The following is a 25,018-nucleotide window of genomic DNA, read 5'->3' on the forward strand; positions in this document are numbered from 1 at the left end:
GTCCCTGTTATGTCTTTCTTTCCTTTTTTTTTTTTTTTTTTTTGCGGTACCAGGGATTGAACTCAGAATCTTGCATTTGCCAGGCAAGCGCTTATTCTACTGAGCCATCTCCCTGGCCCTGTTATGTCTTTCTAGAATTCTGAAAACATTTTGGAGTGCTGGTTCGGTGGTCATAAATTTCCTTGGACTTTTTTGTCATGGAAGTGTCTTATTTCTCCATCAGTTTTGAAAGATAGTTTTGTGAGGTATATCAGTCAGGATTGAAGATTGTTTTCCTTTAGAGCTTTTCACTCCAAGTTCTCCTTGACTTGAGGGTTTGTACTGAGAAGTCAGCTATGATTCTGATGGGCTTTCCTTTATAGGTGATTTGTTTCTTTTCCCTAACAGTTTTAGGATTCTATTCTTGTGTTGACTTTCTGGAAGTTTGACTATGATATGCCAGGCTCTAGAATTTTTTTGATTGTGGCTAATTGGAGTTGTATATGCCTCACTTAACTATATGTCAATGTTTCCATACCAGGGAAGTTTTCTGCCATGATGTCTGTGAGCAACTTTTTCTGTCATTTGTGCTATGTCCTGCTTCTTCATTGACTCTAGTCAGTCTAAAGGTATTCCTTCTTGCCTTGTGTAGCAGCTGGTACATTGATTTCTCATTGTCCCTTGTTTTTCTTTTAATTTTAATGTATCTAGTACAGGGTCTAGGGGGGTCTCATTACACAGATCAGACCTGTAGTGATTATCCTGTTTTCAGCCTCCCAAGTGCTGGGATTATAGTCGCCTACCACCACGCCCAGTCTCAGTCAAAGTCTCAGCATGCCCAGGGGTGGGGCTGGCACAGCGTGCTGGGGATCGAACCTTGGTCCCTGCATCTGCCTAAGCAGGCACTTTAATCCACTGAACTATCTGGCCGGCCCCCTTGCTCTTTTTAGGGACTCTTTCTTTTCATGATCTCTAATCGCAAGTCTGTCTTCTATATCTGAGATACTGTCCTCACGTTGGCTTAATCTGCTGTAGATACTGTCAACTGAATTTTTATTCTCTTGTATGTCTGCTTGATTCTGCCTTATATGTTCTGTTTCTTTCCTATGCTGAGCATTCATGGCTTCTGTAATTTTCTTAAGCTCCTCTTTTTTTAAATCTGTATCTGCTCTAGAGTCACTGAGCATGATTTTCATTGTGGACATCATCTCTACCTTTATCTGAGAAATCATTTCTGATTTGACTTGTTTTCTAGAATCTCATTCAGTTGCTTTGCTGTTAACACATCAGAGAGCCTAGGTGGGTGGTTTTCCCCCTGGGCTGTTGTTTACATCCCCCCATGTACCCCCTGAGGCTGTGTGGACACACGTGCCTCTCAGCTTCCTTGCTCCCACCCAGCCCTTCTGTTGTTGTCTTCATCTTTTCCTTAGTCCATACCCTGGTAATGCTTTCCCTCCCTATGACCCCATCCAAGAAGATTCCATGGATTTTTCAGGATCTCAGTCCCTTCTTCCTACACTCATTGCATGTGATTTTTTTTTTTTTAATTTTTATTTATGAGAGAGAGAGAGAGAGAGAGAGAGAGAGAGAGAGTGTGGTGTGTGTGTGGCCAGCTCAGCCCACCAGGGGGCGGGGCTGGCTGGCATGTGGTGCTGGGGGATTGAACCGCAGTCCCTGTGCTTTTTTGCTAAGCTTGTTCCAAGTAGGTGCTTTAGACCACTGAGCCATCTCTCCAGCCCCAGCATGTGATTATTACCAGCTCATTCATTGATTCTCTCACTGGACTACAGGCTCCATGAGAGGAGGGATGTAATCAGTCGCTATGTGTCCCTGGTGTAATTGGTGCCTGGCACTTGAGGGGACTCGGTAGTTTTTGACTGAATGTTGATCTGGGGACTTCTTCACCTTCAATTTGAGCCAAAGCATGGGATGTTTGACCCCCAGAATCAGTGCCTTAGGAAATACCTTTCCTTCTTGCCCATTACCCATTCTTGATATAAGATGGGCAAGACTGTGAAGTTTCTACCACTTGGTCTGGGTGCTGTCCTTCTGCACATGATCTTCTGGTCCAGATCCCTGTGGAAGTCACCATTAGCTTTTCAGACCATTCTTCAAAGTGGGCTTTGGCTGTCAACCATACTCTCGTAGTCACACCAGGTTCTCTTGCTGAGATTGGTTCCTGGGGTTGTGACCTCGGGTAACCCTGAGTCTTCTTTTTCCCCAGCTCTCCCGAAGCCTCCGATTGATCTTATAGTGACAGAAACAACTGCTACCAGCGTCACCCTGACCTGGGACTCTGGGAACTCAGAGCCTGTGTCCTACTATGGCATCCAGTACCGTGCAGCTGGCACAGAGGGTCCTTTCCAGGAGGTGGATGGTGTGGCCACCACCCGCTACAGCATTGGAGGTCTCAGCCCTTTCTCAGAATATGTCTTTCGAGTGTTGGCAGTGAACAGCATTGGGCGTGGGCCTCCCAGTGAGGTGGTGCGGGCGCGCACTGGAGAACAGGCACCCTCTAGCCCTCCACGTCGTGTGCAAGCTCGTATGCTGAGTGCCAGCACCATGCTGGTGCAGTGGGAGCCCCCTGAGGAACCCAATGGCATGGTGCGGGGATACCGTGTCTATTATACCCCAGACTCCCGTCGCCCTCTGAGTGCCTGGCACAAGCACAACACTGATGCGGGGCTCCTCACCACCGTGGGCAGCCTGCTACCTGGCATCACCTACAGCCTTCGCGTGCTTGCCTTCACTGCTGTGGGTGATGGCCCACCCAGCCCCACCATCCAGGTCAAGACGCAGCAGGGAGGTAGGTGGGCCTGTGTCTACTAGGGATAGCCAGCAACACAGCAGAGTTTGTGGGGATCCCCAAGCTGTGATAGAGCCCCTCTTCCCTCAGGCCTAGAGCTTGGATGTTTAGGGAGAACAAGGATACTGTATTCCATAGCTGCATTGGATGTAGGATGAGTGTGGGAGAAGCCTCTCTTGCCCTGGGTACCCCGTGGTCACTGCCTTGCCCTGGGCACCCCTGGCCTCAGAGGGTGTTGGTGCTGACAGTGCCTGATGTGAATATTGCAGTTCCCGCCCAGCCCGCGGACTTCCAGGCTGAGGCTGAGTCGGACACCAGGATCCAGTTGTCGTGGCTGCTGCCACCACAGGAGCGGATCATCAAGTATGAGCTAGTGTACTGGGCAGCAGAGGACGAAGGGCAGCAGGTGAGCCACGGTCTGGAGAGGATGAAGATGGGCTGGGTCTTCCTGGTTCAGGGGCCTGTGACAGGCTCACCCAGGCAAGCTTTCATGGACTCTGTGGTTTGTGTGGGTATAGCCTCTAGAGTTTTTCCTTGGATTTTGTGGCTCACCTGGCTGTCATGGTTCTGCAATCTTTGCCCCTAGTACCAGTGCTTGGGGCAGAGTTCTTGGTGTCTGTTGTGGCTCAGTCACAGTAACACAGACCTGAAATTCCCCTGGGGCATGTGTGCCCAGGAGCTTCCATGTCCCTTGTGGCCTGTGGGGCATATAGGCTGGGAGCTGGCATGCATGCTCCTCATGAGGCCCACATGATCTTGTGGGGAGCGTAAACTGGAGCAGTGGTGGGTCCTTAGGCAGGCCATGGCCTGTGTGAGGAACAACTTCTAGGGGGTCTTTGAAGTCAGCATAGTCAGCGAGTGCTCCCTGCTCTTCCAGCACAAGGTGAACTTCGATCCTACCTCCTCCTACACCCTGGAGGACCTGAAGCCTGACACACTGTACCGCTTCCAGCTGGCCGCCCGCTCCGACATGGGGGTGGGTGTCTTCACCCCCACCATAGAAGCCCGCACAGCACAGTCTAGTAAGTGTCCCTTGAGGCCACTGCCTGTCACCCCCGGGTTGGGACATGCACCTTCCCCTTTAGCTAGGCGGGTGGTCAGGTCTGCTGGGTCTTACATTGGCCTCTGGTCTGGCCTCTTGAATCTGGACCCCAAGGAAGGGACAGGTAAGTGCCCCCTAGTCTGTGTCCAGATGGTACCTGCTCTCCCCACTCCCTGCCCAGCCCCCTGCTCCCCCACCCCCCTGCCCAGGTAAGTTGTGTCTGTGGCTCATCTCTGTCCTCCATCTGCCTTTCACTGGGTCACACAGTGACCTGGTGGGCCTGCCATGTCCCAGACCTGCTTTGACAGCTGTCTTCCTTGCCCATGGCCCTGCATTTCATCTCCCTCGTCACCCATATCCCCTCCCTTATACTGCCACCACAAGGTTACATATGAGCCGTGCACTCGGACAGGACTGTGGGATGGGGCTGTGTGTTGGAGCATGCCTCTGCCCTGCATATGGACCCACATCATTGGTGTGACTGCTGGGTGACGTATGCTGCTGTATTGTGTGTGTGAGATCTGTGGCTGTATGTGGCACCTCCTGTGAGCATGTGTGACTACACCTGACCACCAGACCATGCAGCACCCGCAGATGTCAGTGTGTCTCAGTGTGGCTGCTGTTTCTGTGACTTTAGGACTAAGAGTTGTAGCTCTGCAGAGAACAGATCGTATATATATGACTGTGTGGTGCTGGGTCACCTAATTGTGATCGCACAACTACATGGGCCACTGTTGTGAAGTTGTTTGATAATGTGGCATTGTGACTGGCCAGCGAGGGTATGACTGGCTGTTGACCCCAGGTAATGGCAGTGTTTCAGAAGACCATGTGATATAGGACGGTTGGCCTGGACTGCTGATATCCAGAGGCTCCTTGTGCCCTTGTATGTGTGGCACCTGTTGTACTCCTGCTGGGTACAGTGTAGGGCTGGCTGGCAGCATTACCAGGTGACATGGCTCTGCCGCCCAGCCCCCTGTAGTCATGTGGGCAAACTGAGGGCACCTGTGATCATCCAGATGGAGTGGAATTGAGACCAGTGAGTCTCCTCTAGTCAGGAGTCAAAGAGATATGCCTGAGGAGATGACACTTCCCCAAGGCCCAGAGCAAGGGTAGAGTCAGCTGGGCAAGGAGCAGGTCCGTGAGGCACCGAGGCCTCAGGCAGGGAGTCTCCAGGCCCGGAAGCTGGAATGCACACCTGCCCCGCCAGAGGCTGGGAGGTCTGTGTTCAGGCGCAAGCAGCGGGCCAGAGCAGCTGGAGCAGCTACAGCAGTCAGGGCTAGGCACCTGAAAGCTGGCTCTGACTAGTCTCTGAAAACTAAGAAGGCAGCCCTGGAGGAAGCAGAAAAACTGTAGAAAGCTCAGCAACAGACTAGATGAAGCACAGCGTCACAGTGAAGTGGTGGTAGGTTTAGGACTTGGGGATGGAACAGGAGCAGGTCTGACAGGAGGAGGAGGAGGTGCAGCTTATTTCTGGGGTGTGAATCCTGGAGACGAGTGCTGCCCTCAGGACTGAGAGAGGGTGGCAGTGGGGGTAAAGAGCAGTGAGGTTGCCTTGTGCTCTCTAAGCAGGACAGTGTGGCAAGTCCTGGGCAGGAGGAAGATCTCAGAAGACAATGTGGAAGAATTCCAGGAGAAGGGAGGGTCTCGGGGAGGGTGGAGGGAGAAGAAATTTTGAGAAGCTACAAGAGGTGGAGTGATCAGGAGCAGGGGCCATGGGTCTTCCTGCTGGACCCAGTGATGAGGAATAGGCCTGGGTGGGAGTTGTGGCAGCAGGGGCTGTGCAGGCAAGAAAGAACAGCAAGCTCAGAATCTGTGCTTAGCTGTGCAGGCCACCATTATATCTGGAGCGGGCCGTGGTAGTGTGGGCAGGATTTTCTTTTAAGGCAGGAAAATGGTAAATATATTTAAGTGTTACTATAAAGAGCCAGTAGGACAAAATAGGAAGCATGGAAAAGAGAACTGGTGGAAGCTCAGGGTATGGCATCGGAGGAAGAGTGTGAATGTGGAAGAGCTCGTCCCGTGTAGGGCCACAGGACTCACTATTCTCAGGAGGGCACCTGTACAGGTGCAGGTAGGCAGATGGCTTTGGTAATGAGACAGAGCTGCTAGGGAGGCTTGGTTTTCTTTACCAAGAAGGAGGCAGGGTTGTGTGCTGGGAGTCCTAGGGAGCTGGAGGTTGAGGAGTGTAGGAAAGGCAGAGTGTGTCCCTTGTCAAATGGCAGGTGAAGAATTGTGGTGAGCACACACTGGCAGGCAGCATGGAGGCCTGGGGAGGGTATTTGGGAGTGGCTTCTCTGGAGAGGTGGCCTTTCCTACTCTTCCCAGGGCCACTTTGGAGAAGGCAGACAGTGGGACTCAGTACTGCTTGGTGTAGGGCAGGCAGAGATGAAAAGATGACCAAGTAAGAGTTTGGGATGTTGAGAGTGAGTTAAGGCTAAATATTAAGGACAGTAAGGACCAGAGTGGGTGGATGATTGTCCCAAAGAGTGAAAACTAGTAGTTCTGGGGACTTGGTGTAGCTAATCTGGAACAAGAGATAGGGGTCTGTGGGGGAAGGTAGGAGACTGCAGTTCTGGAGCTAGTGTCATTCCTGGTTGCGGCACTGAGCCAGGTATGACCACAGCCATGCAGGGAGGAGAAAGTTGTGGAGATGTGGGGCTCTGGGGCCAGGAGTCCAGGTGTGTGCTGAGGCCACCCAGACGGGATGGTGGCAGATCTTGAGTGCAGCCATGTGCTCCCTAGGCATGGAGTCTGAGAATGTCATTGGCCACAAAGAGAGCAGTTGTCCACTCCATGACCCCCACGGGGTCTGTACTCTCCATTGGGTGTATTTTCCTCAGACCTTAGGAACTTGGGCCACGTTTGTGTCTAGTCCCTAGCCCACCTTTGTGTCCAGGCCTGTCCAGGCTCAGGCACAGAAACCCTGCCTAGGCAGGCACAAGTCAAGGTAACCTTCCAGCAAAAGAGGCCTCTAGGCCCCTTGTCCTCAGAACATTCTGATATGTACACACAGCTGAGAACTCTGTGTTTTATGCATGGCAGCGTATATATGGGAGAGACACTTAAACTCCATGTGTGTATTGGTGCCTGTGTATGTGAGAGAAAGCAAAAGGGGGAGAGAGAGAGAGAACCTGCAGTTCACAGGGGCGAGGCTGTCAGGCAGTTGTAGTGACAGCATGTCCACAGGGACTCTGATGGCTGCTTCAGCACTTGGGGAAGCCTGCCTGGCTGAGTCTCCAACTCACTGTGACTTGGTCACCCTGCCTGTGATCCCCACCCTCCATCTGCCTGCTTTCCCCCCATTTGTCTTCCCCAGCCCCCTCCGCCCCTCCCCAGAAGGTGACATGTGTGAGCACGGGCTCCACCACAGTCCGGGTAAGTTGGGTCCCACCGCCGGCCGACAGCCGCAATGGTGTCATCACCCAATACTCCGTGGCCTATGAGGCGGTGGATGGCGAAGACCGCAGGCGGCATGTGGTGGATGGCATCAGCCGTGAGCATTCCAGCTGGGACCTGGTGGGCCTGGAGAAGTGGACCGAGTACCGGGTGTGGGTGCGGGCGCACACAGATGTGGGGCCCGGCCCTGAGAGCAGCCCGGTGCTGGTGCGCACCCACGAGGACGGTAGGCAGCTGGGAGTGCGGAGGGGCAGGGGCAGGGGCAGGGGCCGGGAGGTGAGGCAAGCTGCCCCAGGCACCATCACCGGGCCTGTCCTCTGTCAGTCCATGCAGACTTGTCTTCTGACACAGGCTTACATGGTGAGCTGTAGTAAGTGGGATATCACTTATGCCAGAGTCCCAGCCTTTGGCTGTCTCCAGGACAGCTAAATCCTTGGAAAGCAGGACTTGCTCCACCTAAGATTTGAGACAGAAGATTCCCTAGTCTCTGCTTTAGATGGACATTGGCATGTAGGGCCCAGAAGATTTGTCATGGGGCTTGCCCCCACCTGGTCCTCCAGGTCTATCCACCTGTCAAGGGAGCTAGGCCTGCTCCTGGGCTCTTCCCTGCAGCAGGCAAACAGCGGGTTCCTCACTTGGCCACAGGGCCTGTCCCAGGGGAGTGGGTACAGTGCTCATCTGTTCTGGGATCAATACCATCAGGCCTCACTTCCTTCTTTACCTGGCCCTCAGTGCCCAGTGGGCCACCGCGGAAGGTGGAGGTGGAACCGCTAAACTCCACTGCTGTGCATGTCTCCTGGAAGCTGCCTGTTCCCAGCAAGCAACATGGTCAGATCCGCGGCTACCAAGTCACCTATGTTCGGTTAGAGAATGGTGATCCACGAGGCCCACCCATCATCCAAGATGTCATGCTGGCTGAGGCCCAGGTGCGCTGTTGTGTGTGGTGGGTGGAGTGGTGTCCAGAGAGCAGTATTCCCTGCTGCCTGCCCTCAGAGATTCTGTGGCTGTCTTTTCCAGTACAGACACCAGTTGCCCTGCTGCATCAGGGGTGGAGGCACTGGGATCTGCAGGCAAGAGCTGAGTTGCAAGGTTGCTTCCTTTCCATTTTGGGCTGCCTGAGTTGGGCCAGCCCAGGCCTTGCCAGCCTCTTCTCCCCTAGCAGGAGTCTCAGCTCAGTCACCACTGCTCAGTGTGGGGTTCTGTCTTCACAGACCCCAGGCCCCATGACATACTGTGCAGGCTGTAGCTTTATGGTTTATAGGAAACATGTTCACTGCAGAAGCAGGGCAGAGCATTTGAGATGTGCTTTTCTCCCAGGGGGGCTAAACAGTTTCTCCTGCCACAGCCAGAAGCAGACAGGACCATTTCTGATCCTCCTCAGCCCTAGGCCCATGGCCTGAAGCCAAGCTCTGTGCTTAGCCAAACAGAGTTAGGCTCAGGATCCCCCTCTCAGGACAGGCCTGCTAGCCAGCAAACTGCCCACTCTGAGTTTCTGTCTTCCCTGGGAGCAGTGCTTCAGCCAGTAAGCATGGGGTGAGGTCCCTGGGGTATTCTGATCCCTGGCTTGTTATTCAGGGTGGCCAGGATTGCTTAGCAAGTGGGAATTTCAACTTTGGAAAGGCAAGTTTCCAGACTCTTAGGAAAGGGCTGCAATTGGTCTTGTCAGTTTCCTTCCAAAATATGCTGCTTGAGAATCAGAGCGCCTAGTGAGGTGTGCCCTTAGATTCTCCCAAGCCAGAAGCAGAGATGGGGATCTTCAGGGCCCAGTGTTGAGCAATCCCAAGCGAAGGAGCCTGGGTTCCCTTTCCCTCCCTATCTAGCTTCTTACCCTTCTCTGAGGTGGCAACTGAAGTACCAGCATGTACCTTTTCCTATGGGCTCTAGTAAGGGGCACAGGCACCCACGTTATGCTGGAGCCTTCAGGCCTCTCCCTGGGCTCAACCTCCTGAAGCAAAATTCATTTTTGCCAGAGGGTACTCTTGTCCTCCTCTCAGCATGCCCACTGCAGAGGGGTAAGGAGTGGAGGCGGAGGGTGTGTACCACCTGCATTCCTCAGGCTGGGGCAAGTCAAGGACTCCTCCTGGAGCCTCAGCAGACACACCCACCCAGAAACATCCTGGGAATGGGATCCCTCGGACCCTCCCATTCCAGAGGCCAGCACCACAGCTGCAGCCAGTGGGGTTCCAGGAAAGCCACCTTGGGTGCCCCCTTCTGGACCTGAGCACAAGGCCCTCTAAACTGTTGTCCTTGGCAGGGAGTGCACTTCAGCCAGGCTCCAGGGAGGCCACTGAAGACAGGGCTTGCCCTTGTGGCCCTCCAGGGACTGAGTCATTCTGCTCCGAGTCAGTAGAACAGATGGGGCCCAGTCCCCAGCCTGGCCACAGGGCCCAGTTGTCCGCTGTGCTTCCCTATCAAGGACACCACAGCCTGTGCAGCCCAGTAGCACCATCTGTTCAGCCCAGGCCACCCCTATTCCCCACCCTGCAGTGTCACTCAGACGTGTCTCTTCCCATGCTGCCTCCAAGCTTGTTACTGTTTCTTCTTGTTTTATATATTTATTTTTAAATTTTTATTTTATTTATTTATTTCTATGTATTTGGTACAGGGTCTCACTACGCAGCTCAGACTCATAGTGATCCTCCTGTTTTCAGCCTCCCTGGCGTTAGGATTACAGGTGTGAGCTACCATGCCTGGTCTAAATTTTTATTTTGTTTTATTTTATGTACTAGGAATTGAACTTGTGACCTCGTGCTTGCCAGGCAGGCACAGTGCCGCTGAGCTATATCCCTGACCTCTATTTTTTTCTTTTTTAAAAAAACCTTTTTCTTTTAGTGTTGGGGATCAAACCTCTATCCCTAGCTCTGCTTATCACATTTTTTTATGGACTCTCGACTCCCTGTCCTGTCTCCTTCACTTCCATTTTCCTCCTCACTGCTCTAGTTTTGTCTAGCTCAACCTCCCTCCTCTCTCCTCTCATCCGACCCTTTCCTTGCCTCCCTCTTTGCTCCGTTCTCTGTCTTTCCCCCTTCTCTGTCTCACTCTGTTTGTAGCCCAGGAGAGGCACCCCATGAGAACCTGATGCCCAGGCATGGCTTGCGCAGCCCTCATCTACCCCACCACACAGAAACTCAATCAGAGTTACACCTGGCTCCGCGCTGCAGTGTGGCTGGGGACTGTCAGGGACCTAAATAATTATTTCCATATTCTGTTCCAAGTATTTTGCAGCAGAGCTTGCCAGAACCTGACAAATTTAAGTCGCCCCATCACCAGGGCCAGGAAAACAGAGGCCAGGCCAGCTCTAAGGATAGTTGGGCAAGAGGACCCCAAGTCCTCTTCTGTCCTGGAGCTGACATGGCCACTTCTGTTCCTGTAGTTTGCCAGCCAGCCATGAGCTCTCCAGAGCCACAGGGCCTCAGAATGGAGCCCTCCACCCGTCCAGCTACCTGAACACACCAGAGACCTGAGTTTATCAGGATGTAGCAACACTGCCAGCCCAACACTGGCCTTCCTAGCTCAATCTTTAGGTCCGCCCACAAGGGAACAGGTGTAGGGAGCTCCTTGTGCCTATGGGCAAAGCCCAGACTCTAACCTAGGCACTCATGACCTGCATAGTCTTGCTGGCCAGCCTGTCCCAGCCACAGTGTGGCTCTTGTGTTTTAAAAGACTCCTCATGCTCAAGTGGCTGATTTGTTGTCCTAGCTGATACTTTGGAAATTGAAGAGACACTGACTAATCACATCAGGACAAGCAGAGCTCTAGATAAGCTGTCCCAGGCACACCAGGTCTATGTTCCTCCCACCCCCTCAACTGCTGCCCTTTGCTCTCCCTGTGCTGTTAAGCCCACCCCCACACCTGGCAGCCTCTTCCACAGCACCTCTGCCTCGCGTTCATTCTCTGTCCCTGCTCACAGATTGCCCTCTACCTCCAGCCTGTCTCCCTGCCCTCCTTGGCCTTGCATGGTGCTCAGTGAGGCAGGGACTCAGATCCTTGACAAGAAGTTGTGCTGGGTTGTTGTCCCACAGACAGTTTAGCTGTCCAGTCCCTCCATCTATCCTCCATGAGCCAGGTTCTCTCCTGATCAGAATCCTTCACCTTCCTGTCTCCCTTTTTCTCCCTCTCCCATGGTCAGTGGCGGCCAGAGGAGTCCGAGGACTATGTAAGTAACAGGTGTGAAAGTGTGGGCAGGATTGGGTCAGGCTGGGCTCGTGGGACACTCCCCCTCTCCCTTCTTTCCTCCCAGCCTGTGTTGCCAAGATCCACAGGGCACCAGCCACATCCGGAGAAAATTGGCGTTTAGACGCCAGTACCAAGCTGAGCAGCGATTGGCATTTCCTCTAATCCTTACTTCTTGCCTGTTGAGCAGCAATTTGAGGCCAGTGTTCATGATCGACCAGAGCCTGGCCCCTGCTCTGGCCAGACAGCGATGGAGTTCAATCCAATCTTGATCATTAGGCCTTATTGATCCCTACAGTGAAAAATCACCTGCTCAGGGCCCAAGCTGGGAGAAGAGTCTATAGAGAGATGGGTCCAGCATTGGTGCTGCTGGAACCCCAGCCCTGGGAGACCCTCCAGCTGGAGCAGGAGGGCGGCTTAGAGGGATTGTTGGTAGCTGTAGCGACCCCATCCAAGGCTTGAGCTGGAGGGACACCAGGGTTGGCCTGCTCCCCGTCCTTGGTGATCCCTTCCCTTCTTCCCACTCTTCTCTGCGTGTGTTGTGGCTTGGCCTCTGGGGTGTATTTCCGCATGTCCTGCAATGATGCCTTTGCTGGAAATGGGTGTACAGGCAGGATCTGCCAGGGGGGAGGGTGTACCCTGGCTGATTTCTCGGGCAGAATGTACCTTCTTCAGGTGTGAGGGGTTCTTTGTCCTCCTCTTTCCCCCCACTTCTCTCTGATCTCAGTGGGCGCTGTGGGCCATGGACATTTTCAGAGTCAGTGGCCTTCGTAGTGATCACCCATGGGTCCTGACCTGTGGGGTGGCACCTTCACTTATATCTCCCTCCACCCTTGCTCTGAATCTGTCTGTGTTTACATGAGTGTCTAAAAGTGGCCCTTCACCTGCTTATACAGGAGCATCTGAAGGTTGCGTGTGCATCCTAAGAGCCATGCAAGGTGCTGGGTGCATGTGAGCCTCTGTGCCCCATGTGTAAGTACGTGTGGAGACCTCAGGAGGTAGTGTTCACAGCACAGTGGAGTACAGGAAAGTGTGGCCCTTTGTTCTTCTCTGAAAGAAAGAAAGCACTTTTTGCCTCAGGCCTGCAGCGCTGGGAAGTGCAGGTCCTTCCAGCCCACATCCCACCTTGTTGCCCTGCCTACAGCAGACTCCAGAACTGCCCAGCCCTGCCTCCCAAGACCATGGCCCTGTGTGCCTGGGAGACCCCTGCAGGCTGGAGTCCTGAGGTGGCTGCCTGATTTGGCCTCTTCCTACACACTGTGATGGGAAATGATCCCTCCTCCCCTCCAGGAAACCACCATCAGCGGCCTCACCCCAGAGACCACCTACTCTGTCACTGTCGCCGCCTACACTACCAAGGGGGACGGTGCCCGAAGCAAGCCCAAAATCGTTACCACAACAGGAGCAGGTGAGTTAGGGCTCAGGGACAGAACTGGTGGGGGGCAGGGGCAGGGCAGTGTGAGAGCCCCCTGCGTGGTTGTTTAGTCCCAGGCCGGCCCACCATGATGGTCAGCACCACAGCCATGAACACAGCGCTGCTTCAGTGGCACCCACCCAAGGAGCTGCCCGGTGAGCTGCTGGGCTATCGGTTGCAGTACCGCCGGGCCGATGAGACACGGCCCAACATCATAGATTTTGGCAAAGATGACCAGCACTTCACAGTCACTGGCCTACACAAGGGGGCCACATACATCTTCCGGCTTGCTGCCAAGAACCGGGCTGGTCCAGGTGAGGAGTTTGAGAAGGAGATCACAACCCCTGAGGACGTGCCCAGTGGCTTCCCCCAAAACCTGCAAGTAACAGGACTGACCACATCTACCACGGAACTGGCCTGGGACCCACCAGTGCTAGCTGAGAGGAATGGGCATATCACCAATTACACTGTGGTGTACCGTGACATCAACAGCCAGCAGGAGCTGCAAAACATGACTGCTGATACCCACCTTACACTCTTCGGCCTCAAGCCGGATACCACTTATGACATCAAGGTCCGCGCACAAACCAGCAAAGGCGCTGGTCCGCTCAGCCCCAGCATCCAGTCCCGGACCATGCCTGTGGAGCAAGGTGTGTGCTGCAGGTGTGCCAGTGCCTGTCCAGGTGTGGCTGCGCCTGGGGACTGCTGCTCTCTGCCCCACTCACCTGGCAGCCGTGACCCACCAGCCTCTGCTGGGTGACCCTTCAGTCCCTCATGACTATAACCACTAACCTCTAGGCACCATGTCCTTGGGTGTGTGACCCTTGACTTCTGCTGTCCTTGACCTCTGCTGTTGACCTTCCAATCTCTTGTGACCTTGACCTATTTCTTAGGTCAGCATCATCATTCTTGGGTGTACAACTCACTGATCTTTGGTGTGTGGCACTAATCACTTAGAGCCGTGGCCTTCTTACCCCTGGTGGACATGTTCCACCATGCTGTAGGATGTGGCCACATGCTTCCTGTGACTAGGACCCCCGACCTTTGGGCACTCTGATCTGGTGTCTTGAGCTCAAGCTTTTACTTGTACTCTTCTGGACATTGGGCTGTGGGTGCGGTACCATCCCCACCCTCCTCAGGGCTCGTTGTGGAAGAGCTTAGGCTGGGAGTTGGGCAGTGTGATCTGGAGCTGGCTGCGAGTGGGGATGCCTGGTTCCCTGCAGCTGTATGCAGTACCTTGTGCCTTGGCCAGTGTCTCCTCCTCTGGCCCATTGACTTGGCCTCAGCCTTAGCTGACTCTGTGCTTCCGTAGTGTTTGCCAAGAACTTCCGCGTGGCTGCTGCAATGAAGACATCTGTGCTGCTCAGCTGGGAGGTTCCTGACTCCTACAAGTCAGCTGTACCCTTCAAGGTGGGTAAGGGCCACTGCTAATCCGGGTCAGCACTCTTATCTCCTGCTGGGTGCTGGCATTCCAGTCCCAGCCCACATGGTTGTGGGTCTGGCTGTGTGCATGCTTTGCCTGCAGACCCATGGTCAGGAACCTCATGGAGAGGCCTTGCCATACACTCTTCTCATCCCTGCAGATTTTATACAATGGACAGAGTGTAGAGGTAGATGGGCACTCGATGCGCAAGTTGATCTCAGACCTGCAGCCCAACACGGAGTACTCATTTGTGCTGATGAACCGTGGCAACAGTGCAGGGGGACTGCAGCACCTTGTGTCCATCCGCACAGCTCCGGATATCCTGCCACACAAGCCACTGCTGGCCTCAGCCTACATAGAAGATGGCCGCTTCACCCTCTCCATGCCCCCTGTGCAGGACCCCTCCCTGGTCAGGTGTGCAGAGGAGGCTGGGGATGGGCTGGGACTGTGGCTTCTGGCTTGGCAGTCCTGATTCCTGCTCTGCCCACCTAGGTGGTTCTACATTGTGGTGGTGCCCATTGACCGTGTGGGTGGAACCGTGTTGGCACCGAGATGGAGCACCCCCGAGGAGCTGGAGCTGGATGAGGTGCCTGGGGCGGGGACCGATTCCAGTGACAGCGCACAGCCATAGTCTGCAGTAGCTGACTTGCTCTGAGTGTTGCCCCTGTACAACCCCCAATTTGTATCAGTCCCCTGACTGTTCTGGCTGGCAGCCTACTCTCCCTGGAGAGAAGGACTCTGAGGGGAACCCCTGGGATTGTTCAGAGAGCTCCTGAGGGCTTATGGAGGATTCCCAGAGGTACCTGGGAGAATCCCTGGGGTGGGGAGCAGTAGAGACATATTTGTAGCACTGAAATGGCCCAGACCCTGTGGATTGATAAGAGTCTCCTAGAGACAGAGGCATGGAGAGGGGCTGGGGTGAGCTTTCTGGAATGTGTGGAGTCTCCGTCCTCATAGGCAGGGTGGAAACTGCCTTTCTAGTTAGGCTGGATTTGCCCTAGGCCCCTCCTCATGATGGTGGGAAGAGTGGTCTTGCCATGTTGGCATCACCCTGTAGGGGCAGTGAGCAGTGGAAAGTGATGTAATGTCCCAGAACATAGCCCCAGGGCAGCAAACATGAAGGCCCTGTGTGACTTTTGCTCTATTCTCTCAGCTTCTGGAGGCCATTGAGCAGCATGGTGAGGCACGGCGGCGGCGGAGGCGACAGACAGACCGGCTGAAGCCATATGTAGCAGCTCAGATGGACATACTTCCTGAGACCTTTACTCTGGGGGACAAGAAGACCTACCAGGGCTTCTACAACCAGCCCCTCTCTCCAGACCTGAGTTACCAGTGCTTTGTCCTCGCTTCTTTAAAAGAACCTGTAGACCAGGTCTGCCTGAGCAATTGGCTCTCAGCACGCCAAGACCCCAGACCTGACCCAACCAAGCCTAGTCTCAAACACCAGGAGACCCTCAATTCACATTAGGCTCCAAGATCCTCAGCCTGGAGCAGCCCCTAAAACCTGTATTACATATACTAAGACATTAGGCCCCAGGATTCAAAAGGCCAGACCTTATTTGGTCCCAAGGAACCAACTTGCTGACCAACCTCAGGTCTGGCTCTTAGGGTTTGGGAGACCAGGCCCAGGCCAGCCCTGTGTAACCCAGCCGCAAGCCCTCTTTCCAAGTGTGATAGGTGGAAGATGAGGGGTCTCACATTGAGTTTACATTCTGTGCTGTTCCCCCACTGGGTCACAGAAGCGCTACGCCTCCAGCCCCTACTCGGATGAGATCGTAGTCCAGGTGACACCAGCCCAGCAGCAGGAGGAACCTGAGATGCTGTGGGTGACGGGCCCTGTCCTGGCGGTCATCCTTATCATACTCATTGTCATCGCCATCCTCCTTTTTAAGAGGTGAGTGCTGTGCTCGGGGCTCTGGGGACAGCACCTACCCTCCTTGTGAGCCCTGTCTGGGAACTGTGTGTAAGGTGCAAGTGCAGCCATCCCAGCTGGCCCATGGGCACTGTGGAAGCCAGGACCAGCAGAAGCAGTACGTGGGTGTGTATGCTGCTGCGTGTGCACGTGTGTGTCAGTCTGATAAGCGAACCTCTGTGTGTCATCTTGGGTGTAGAGGGGCCAGGCTTCCCAAAGAGCTGTTCGGTGTGCATTCCTAGGCATGTCTGTCTGTTTGTCTTTATGGGTGTGAGCGTGTCTGTCTTGTTAGTTTCCAGACAGCATCCTTTCCTGGTCCCCTAGCTTAGGCACTTCCCTTCTGCCACTATTCCTAGCTGGTTCCCCATCCTCAGTTTCCCTGCAGGCCTACACCCCACAGATAATCACTTAGCAGGCCATCACTGAAGTTCCATTGTACCCTGTGCATACACAGCTGTGTCAGCGTCTGTATCTCTAACCCTCAGTCCTCTCTTCTTGGGTAGTTGCAGCTGCCTAACTAAGGAGTTTCCCCTTCCTATCTGTTCTACCTCACAGTCTGCAAGGTGTTTCTAGAGATTTAACTTTATCATCCTCACTTTAAAACCTTTTGAGGACTCCTGGTATAAAGCCCACCCTCTTCGGCCTGGTGGCAGTGCCTATGTAGTCTGATCCCTCCTCCATCCTTGACATCACTGTGTGGAACTGAGGCAGCTCCTGGGCAGCTGGAGGCTGAGCATTGCTCTGTTCTGCAGCTGTCCTTCCATACCCTCTTGGCAGCTGGGTCTTCTTCCTTTCTCTGGCCCCATTGCTTAACACAGCACTCTATCTGCCCCAGAGTTTTCCACTGGATTCATGTTGGTTCTGCAGCCAAGTGTGTAAAGTGCCCAGCTCCCAGCACAGGGTGAGACACACAAGCATGGCACAAAGCACCTGGTAGGTGAGCACGTGCTGGTCCACGTGTCTGACACGACTCCACAGGAGTGCCTGTCTCCACTGTGCCACCTCTCCCCTGCTCATCAGGCAGTGTTCCCACCCAGAAGCAGGGTGAACAGACCTGTGGGTGGGTCCTGAGCAGTGCCCCCATGCCCTCTCAGCCCTGAATGTCACCTGGGTGCCTTATAAGGGTTCCACTATGTCCCCTGTCATGTGAGGGCTGAGTGCGTGGCAGAAACAATGACCGTTCCTTTCTTCTGTCCTTGCCTGTCTTTCGGGACCTAGTAAACAAGAAAGGTAGGAGTTGTTCCTTCTCTGTTCACACACCTCCCCTCTACTTATCCCTGTGCATCTCAGGCTGGCAGGGAGGGGCAGTGCTTTGAGTGGAAGCCTTCTGGCCTGTGTCCGGTCAGCGCAGCAGGCTCCCGGGTTTGGGATGAGTTCTCATGGACATGAGGGCCAGGCTGGGTGCTCTCCTGCCTGTTCCACTCTGGCCCCTTTGTAGAGGATGCTTCTCCTGTGGGGCACATGCGCACGAAGCAGCCTCTGATGTGCCGAGTCCACAGAGCTTGCCAGACCTCCCCAGCTTCCCACCTCTCCAAGAAATTGCAGTTACTGCAAGAGCCCATTTGACATATACGCACTTGAGCATGCTCACGGTTCCTTTCCCAGCATATGTGCACAGACCACAATTGACCACCGGTGTTGTCAGCAGCTGGACCCTGTAATCTAGTGGTGGGGAACCTGTGGCACAGTGCTACAGCTGGCTGGTGTTGTCACTGAAAGCTGTAAAGGCTCACCATTGCTCCTATAGTCCATCTGACCCCATCCTGCTAGATGGGGAAGCAAAGGCCAGTAAGAGAGGACTCTGCCTGGCTGGGGTGATGTTTTCCTAGTCCCTGCCCTGCTGCTCTAAGCATTTACCCTTATACCTCAAGATCCAGGCAGTGGGTGCCCAGTGCCCCATGGTATTTGTATATTTTCAGTGTTGTTTGCATGTTTATTCCTGGTAGTTTCTGCTGCCTCTGCTGTGGTAGTCTTAGGGATAGCAGCTACTGCCCAGCAGTGACCTGGCTCCTGCCCAAAGGAACCACTGGCCTCTGCAACCCCTTCCTCCTGCAGCACTGTGCCTTCTGTCCGCTCCACACTGCTGCTGTCTCCCTTCCCCACTCCTACCTGTGTTCTTTCACACTGAGGCTGCTCTGCCCTGGTTCCTCCATGCTCAGACCCCAGGATGAGGTGGGGTGGTGGTAGGGGCAGAGCTGTGGACATGGGGCTTTGTGGCAGCCAGCTGGACTTGGCTTGGACCTCAGGTTCCCACCAACCATTCTTGGTTTCTGTAGGAAAAGGACCCACTCACCATCATCAAAGGACGAGCAGTCGATTGGGCTAAAGGACTCCCTGCTGGCCCACTCCTCCGATCCTGTAGAGATGAGGAGGCTCAACTACCAGACCCCAGGTAGGATGCTCATAGGCCTGCTTGCCTATGGCCCCATCAGGCCTACAGGGTCTCTTCTGCAGGTACTGCCTCCACTGAAGGACCCCAGCTGCATGCCCCCATTTCTTGCTGCTTTTCTTCTTGTTTGTGCTTCTCTTTGGACTGAAGTGACTCAACCCTGTATCCAGTAGTTACACAGGCACCCAGAATGCTCACCCAACTGAGTATTCCCCACAGGGCAACAGAACTGTTAGCCCCTGTGTGCCTTTGGTCAAGGTCTCTGAGTCTGGGCTATCAGGAGTCCCCAGAGACCGTGTCCCCACCCCAGGGTGGCCCTCCTCATGAAAGAGAAGAAATACCCCATCAGACACCTGAGGCCCACTTCTGCCCCCTCGTGGGGGCCAACTCCAAGTCTACCATGCAAGGACAGTGCCCTCAGCTCAATGCTCAGGACCTGCCCTTTCTACCCAGTCACACCCCTGTGTTGTCCAGCTGTTCTGCCTGAAATGTCACCCCTCTCCCACACTCTGGTGATACAACTCATACCTCACCTCCTGGGAGAAGCCACTTGGGATTAGGTGTTTTTCAACTCCTAGAACCAGCGCTGTCATTGTGATGCTGCTCACAGAAGACTGGGATTGCCTCACCCTCCGTCCTGAGCTTTGGGGCACCAGAAGCTGTGTCTTGTTCACTCCCTATCTTTGATTGAGCACCTAGTAGGTTGTTGAATGTCTGTGAAATTTCAAACTCTTAAGGGAAAGAATGAGTGAACTAACACGCGCAGTGAATTTGTATATGTATGAGTTGGTTGTTACTACATGTCAAATTATACCAAAATTTACAACAGTAATAATTAGATATTAGCTTTCACAGTTTCTAAGAGTTCACATTCGGACAGGGCATAGCAGCAGCAGCAGCATCTCTGTTCCAGAATGTCTGGGCCCTCAGCTGGGACACTCAAAGGCTGAGAGCTAAGATCTTTTAAACCAGAGGCTGGGAAACTATGGCTTGTGGCCAGATACAGCCCACCACCTGTGTTTGTAAATGAAGTTTCCCTGGAAGCGAGCCATCCCCATTCATTTTAGTGTGTGTGTACACTACAAAGGCAGACGTAAGAAGGTGCAATAGATACTGACGTTGGCAAAGCCTGAAATAACTATTTTCTGGCCTTTCATAGGGAGTCTGCCAACCTCTGGATGGTAAAGACTGGTTGATGCAAGTGGCTAGTAGTTGCTGTGTCATCGGTGAGCCTAGCAGGGCTGCCGGCCGGGCTGTCCACATGTGGCCTCTTCGTGTGGCCTGGGCTTCCTCACAAGATGGTGACTGAGCCACAATGGCATGTGTCCTAAGAGCGTGCCAGGCAGTCCTAGCAGGTTGTTGCAACCAGCATAATTGAATTTGTGAGGAATCCAAGCATTGGGCTGGTGGCACCAGAGGACAGAGAAACCTGCTCTGGGAAGGTCCTGCTCCTGCACACGCGCACTGTGCTTGGTGCCCTTCAAGGAAGGAGGTGGGAAGTAGTTCCTGGGGTGGGGGCACTGAGTATTGAGTTACAGGCCCTTCAGTGTTGCCACAGCATCGGAACCAAGGGGTGACTAGAGGTGTGGGCAGAGCTCCTCTAGGTCTTGGAATTCACCTAGAGTGTCTAGGGAGACGTTACGGTCTACACTGAGGAGAGCAGCAAGGTCAGAATTGTGCTGTAAGAATCCCACTGTGGCTGCTGTGATAACATTGGATTAAAGGAAAAATCAGGATGGGGTAGTAGGCTGCTACGTAGGTAGACAGTGGCAGTTGGGGCAGAAAGAAGGGACAGACGTGGGAAGTATGAAGGAAGTGAGGGACAGCAAGTCTCAGCTTAAGTTCATGCAGGATCTGGGCCTCTGTGCTAGCCACTGGGCAAAAAGCCACTTGTGTGGGAGGCGCTGCCAGGCAGGTGGTAGTCATGGGCTTTTCCGGTCCAAGAATGGGAAGGAGAAGTTGCCCAGGAAGGCAGATTGGTGCAGTGTTACAGAAGAGCAGCTGGCAGAGAGAGACACATAGGACTAGTGTCCCTCAAGCAGGGCTGGGAGCCACATGTGGCAGGGGCTGAGTGATGCAGAGTACTGGGAGACCCATGAGGGAGGCTGCTGGCTATGGCCGTGGGAGCTTGGAGTGTTACATCATTTCTAGGGGTTGAGGAGTAGTGAAGGAGAACATGGAGAAACCCTCCTCAAAGACCAGAGTGTGAAGGGTACAGGATTGAGTGCTAGAATGTGTGAAGGAAGAGAGGAGATGGGTGTGGGGGTCAATAAAGGATTTCTTGTTTCCAGTATGGAAAGCATCTAAAAATAGCTAAGAAAGCTGAGCATGGTGGCCAACACCTGCAAACCCAGCACTCCAGAGGCTGAGGCAGAAGGGTCTTTGCAAGTTCGAGGCCAGCCTGAACTGCATAGTGAGACTCTGACTCAAAAAAAAAAAAAAAAAGCCAAGTCCAGATTTTGATACCAGACAGACAAAGATTGGTGTAGACTTAGTATTTGCTCCTAAAAGAGCTTTCAGAGGTTGCCCAGGCCTGTGGGGCTTGGGGATGTTCACCCTGGAGGTGGGCCTGTGTCTGCGTTAGTGGGGAACAAAGGGGCCGAAGGTGGGTGCAGCAGTGCCAGCGCCCCGGCTTCTGTCCAGTCACCCCTCCCACACTGCCCTGCTCCTCGCCCCTGTACTGTGTCTGATCTCAACTGTGTGACCACACAGTGTTGCTGGGCTTAAGCAAACCCCACTGTTTTTGGTTTGTTTTCTCTGCAGGTTCCAGTGCCCCCAGTTGCCCGAATATCTCAAGTTAGTTTTCAAAGTTTCCATGTTTGGAGAAACTTGGGCTTTGGTGTCTGTTTCCACTCCTACTCCTCTCCCCTTGTCACCTCCCTCTCCCTTGCTCTTCCTGCCTCTCCATGTTTCCCTCTCAGCTGTGCCCATCTCCATCTTCCCGTTCTCTGCCCACCCGGCTCCCCACTTTCTCCCCCACACCCCCTCCCCTCTCCCTGACTCTCCCCTCTGCTCTCCATTTCAGCAGCTTCCTGTCTTCTCTTTGTGTCTGCATTGTGTCCCAGTCTCTGCTCTTTTCTGCTCCTCTGTGTCACTCTGCCATTGTCTCTGTACTTTGTGATTACTCCATCTACATACTCGGTGCGTGGGATGACAGTGTCACCAAATCTCTTGTGGTGACTTTTGCCAGTGTGGGGCAAGAGGGCTATCCCCAGGCAGGTGTGGGATTGCAGACTCCGTCCTGTCTGCTGCAGCCAACCTGGGCTGAGAGCCCCAGCCTGGGAGGGAGGATGCCTCTTGTTCCTCTGGAGTGGACCTGCCAGGCAGAGCCCTGGTGCCCCTGCTCAGCACCGTGTCACCTGGACATGCTTCCACATGCTCACGGCATACACCTGTACCCTTCTACCCTCCAGCCACTGTGCTCTCCTGGTCCTGCCGCCGCATGTGCTGCCGTCTCCATGCCGTCTCCAGTGCTAAGTGCTTCATGGTCACACATGTTCACCTGTGCACATATATGCATTGGGCTGTGTGCACCCCCTGCCAGACCATTCAGTGACTGCCATTGTGTACCCTGCCTCCCCAGGTATGCGAGACCACCCACCCATCCCGATCACTGATCTGGCAGACAACATCGAGCGCCTCAAAGCCAACGATGGCCTCAAGTTCTCCCAGGAGTATGAGGTGAGGTGCCCTTCACCACCTCCACTGCTGGTTGCCAGCCCTTGCCATGTTCTTTCTTGCCCATGCTCCACTGGCTCCAGGCATAGCTGGGGCAGAGGGTACGGCTAGTGGCAGCAAAGTTTCACTCTCTACCTCCTACCCTGCCCCTCTTGTGGTCACTCTTCGACTCAGGGCCACTCCAGAAAGCAAAGCTTGGTGCCCAGACCCACACTCAAGTGCCCTCGGGCAGGCACAGGCAGACACAGCGCCTGCTGTGGAGGGGCACTGGCAGGGTACTGGAGTCAGCTCTCAGTCAGGGCACGTGGTCTTATGAGCAGTACTGTTACTGTCCCATTTCACAGGTGGGAATGTGGTCAGAGAGTGAGCTAGGACTCCAGTCCAGCCCGCCTGACCCCTATTCCCTCTGTGTTGATAACTTTTCACACACTTGGTACCCAAGACAGCAGTGTCCTTATTTCCCAAGGCTGACCTGTGCCAGTGAGGACAGACGGGTTGTCCCAGGCAGGTGTGGAAACCCAGCTTTCCTCTTGTCAGCAGCCCCACCAGGGCTCACAGAGCGTATAGGCCCTCTAGCATGCTCACCTCTGACCTTTTGCTTTGCATTTTGTTTTAGTATATGAGGGTTTTTTGTTTGTTTGTTTGTTTGTTTTTTTTTTTCCTGTATTTTAGGGAAGGGTCTACAGGCTGTTCAGAGTCTCACTACTAGATTGGACTCATAGTGATTCTGTTTACAGTCTCCCAAGTGCTGGGATTACAGGTGTGCTCCACCACGCCCAGTCTCCATTGCCATCTCAGCGCACCCACGAGGCAGGGCAGGCATGGCAGGCCCAAGAATCGAATCCCTGAGCCTGCTTGCAAGCAGTTTAATCTGCTGAACTATTTGGCTGGCCCTCGTTTGATTTTTGAGTTGAGATCTTCCACATTGCCCAGGCTGACCTTGAACTTGTGATCCTCCCACGTTTCAGCTGCCCAAGTACATGGGGTCGTAGGTATGCCCCCACTGTGGCATTGACTTCTTCCTTCTGGAGGCTCAGACTTCAGGCTTCTGCTGTGCCCCTGTGCCCTCAGCTGGTGACGGGATAACTCACTGTCCCCTGGCTGTCCAGCTGGGCAGGTCTTTGTCAGAGACTGAGATAATAAGGGAGAATCCTGCCTTACTTGGGAAGCAAAAGTGAAGAGGTCTTTATGCCAACTCTGCCTCTTCTGAGCACTGGGCACAGGCATGTGACTGATGGAAGGGGTGGGGTGGGTGGGTTGGCTGAGGCTCTGGGAGTTTGCTCCCCTTCTGGTCGGGTGTTCACCTTCAGCTATGGGGGATACATCCAGGATACCAGAATTGTACTTCAAGGGTGGTGGTCAGGTCACTGAAAGGAAATTGAGCTTGGCAGGCCATGGGACTCCCACCAGGGCTGCGTTGTGTACAGCCTTGCTCCGAGTCAGCAGCTGCTTCGCTGGGGCTTCCTGCCTGCAGCTCCATCTGGCCTGGTCTTGACCCATGCTCACCTGTGCCCTGTCCCACACCTGCCCTTCCCCCTACCGTCTGGGCCCACAGCAATCCACTGCTGCCTGCCCACTCACCTCCTCTGACCTGAGTCTTTCTTCCAAGACCTACCAGAAGGCACAATCCCACAGCTTGGTTACCTTTTGTGTTCTGGTATTCATCACACAGTGTTGAGTACTTACCATGGCCAGTTCCTGGGGATGTGGAGACAAATGGCCTCAAGGACACACTGAGTGGGAAGCACATGTAGATAGGCTGATAGTGTTGAGTGTGTGACTACACCCATGTGCCCTGGTCTAAACATGGCTGTTGGTGCATAGAGTGGAGAGGCTGATGGCACTGAGGCGGCCCAAGGGTTGGGCTGTGCCGGGCTCCTGGAAGGAGGCGATAGCACTGTCCCACAGAGCAGCAAGGCTGGGTGGCATTTAGAAGCCCCATGTGCTGTGCTGCTCGTGTTGGATTATGTCCATCTATAAAATGAGGGTGGTAACAAGACCTGTCTCCTGTGCCAATTAGTTGGAGATGTACAGAGGGAGGGTTTACCCAGTGCCGATCTCACTGTCTGTTCCTACCGAGTCTGAGCTCTTGACATTCCTGCTGTCTCAGGTGATGAAGGGCATGCGAAGCATTTAAGCAGGAAACAGTTACTCAGTTCTCCATCTTTTTTTTTTTTTGGAACTGGGGATTGAACTCAGGCCCTTGCACTTGCCAGGGAAGAGCTTATTCTACTGAGCCATCTCCCCAGCCCCCTAGTTCTCCATCTTTGAAAGACCATTCTGAGCTGGGTGGGCTGGCTTGGCCGGGGGGCGGTGGCGGTAGGTTGGAGAGCACTGAGAAAGAGAAGGGCAGCAGGTGAGGGGACAAATGGGAGGGGTGTGCACTTGTAGGCCTGGGCCGGGGGTTGGAAACATGAGCTGTGGTGCTGCCCACTAAAGTGCAGTCCCAGTGTGTAGAGGGGAAGCACTTGGGCTGGGCTTTGAGAGCATTGAGACTGAAGGGTCTGTGATGTGAGACCTCCCAGTGGACATGTCCCAGACAGCTCTGGTGTATCAGTGTGTCCCACAGGCAGCTAGGCATGATGATACACTCCTGTACTCCAAGTACTGTGGGAGGCTGAGGCAGGAGGAGCACAAGTTCAAGCCTATTCCAGGCAACTGAGTGACTCAGTGAGATCCTGTCTCAAACTTAAAGAATGAAATAAGGGCTAGGGATATAGTTCAGTGTAAAGACGCTGGGTTCAGTCGTCTAGTCTTGAAAAATAATCCTGTGTATAATAGAGGTCACCAAGGAAAAGTGGTAGAG

General features: G+C 53.9%; 1 protein-coding gene across 5 annotated transcripts in view; it reads left to right on the forward strand.

Annotated features, from left to right (window-relative positions):
* The window catches only part of Ptprf (protein tyrosine phosphatase, receptor type F), a 92,742-nt gene that overhangs the window by 60,850 nt on the left and 6,874 nt on the right, over positions 1-25,018 (forward strand). For 2 of the 5 annotated variants that reach the window (XM_023707870.1, XM_004647609.2), the window contains exons 9-23: positions 2,204-2,785; positions 3,055-3,191; positions 3,663-3,807; positions 7,144-7,449; positions 7,956-8,149; positions 11,353-11,379; positions 12,687-12,804; positions 12,882-13,460; positions 14,123-14,220; positions 14,394-14,647; positions 14,726-14,819; positions 15,387-15,605; positions 15,973-16,127; positions 18,422-18,537; positions 22,118-22,215. In XM_023707870.1, coding sequence (XP_023563638.1) covers positions 2,204-2,785; positions 3,055-3,191; positions 3,663-3,807; positions 7,144-7,449; positions 7,956-8,149; positions 11,353-11,379; positions 12,687-12,804; positions 12,882-13,460; positions 14,123-14,220; positions 14,394-14,647; positions 14,726-14,819; positions 15,387-15,605; positions 15,973-16,127; positions 18,422-18,537; positions 22,118-22,215 — 3,122 coding nt within the window. The remainder of the gene's footprint in view (positions 1-2,203; positions 2,786-3,054; positions 3,192-3,662; positions 3,808-7,143; positions 7,450-7,955; positions 8,150-11,352; positions 11,380-12,686; positions 12,805-12,881; positions 13,461-14,122; positions 14,221-14,393; positions 14,648-14,725; positions 14,820-15,386; positions 15,606-15,972; positions 16,128-18,421; positions 18,538-22,117; positions 22,216-25,018) is intronic. The other 3 variants (XM_004647610.3, XM_023707871.1, XM_023707872.1) reach the window with 3 other exon arrangements.

The sequence above is a fragment of the Octodon degus genome, unplaced genomic scaffold (genome assembly GCF_000260255.1).
Source record: "Octodon degus isolate 3935 unplaced genomic scaffold, OctDeg1.0 scaffold00315, whole genome shotgun sequence".
Taxonomy (NCBI): domain Eukaryota; kingdom Metazoa; phylum Chordata; class Mammalia; order Rodentia; family Octodontidae; genus Octodon; species Octodon degus.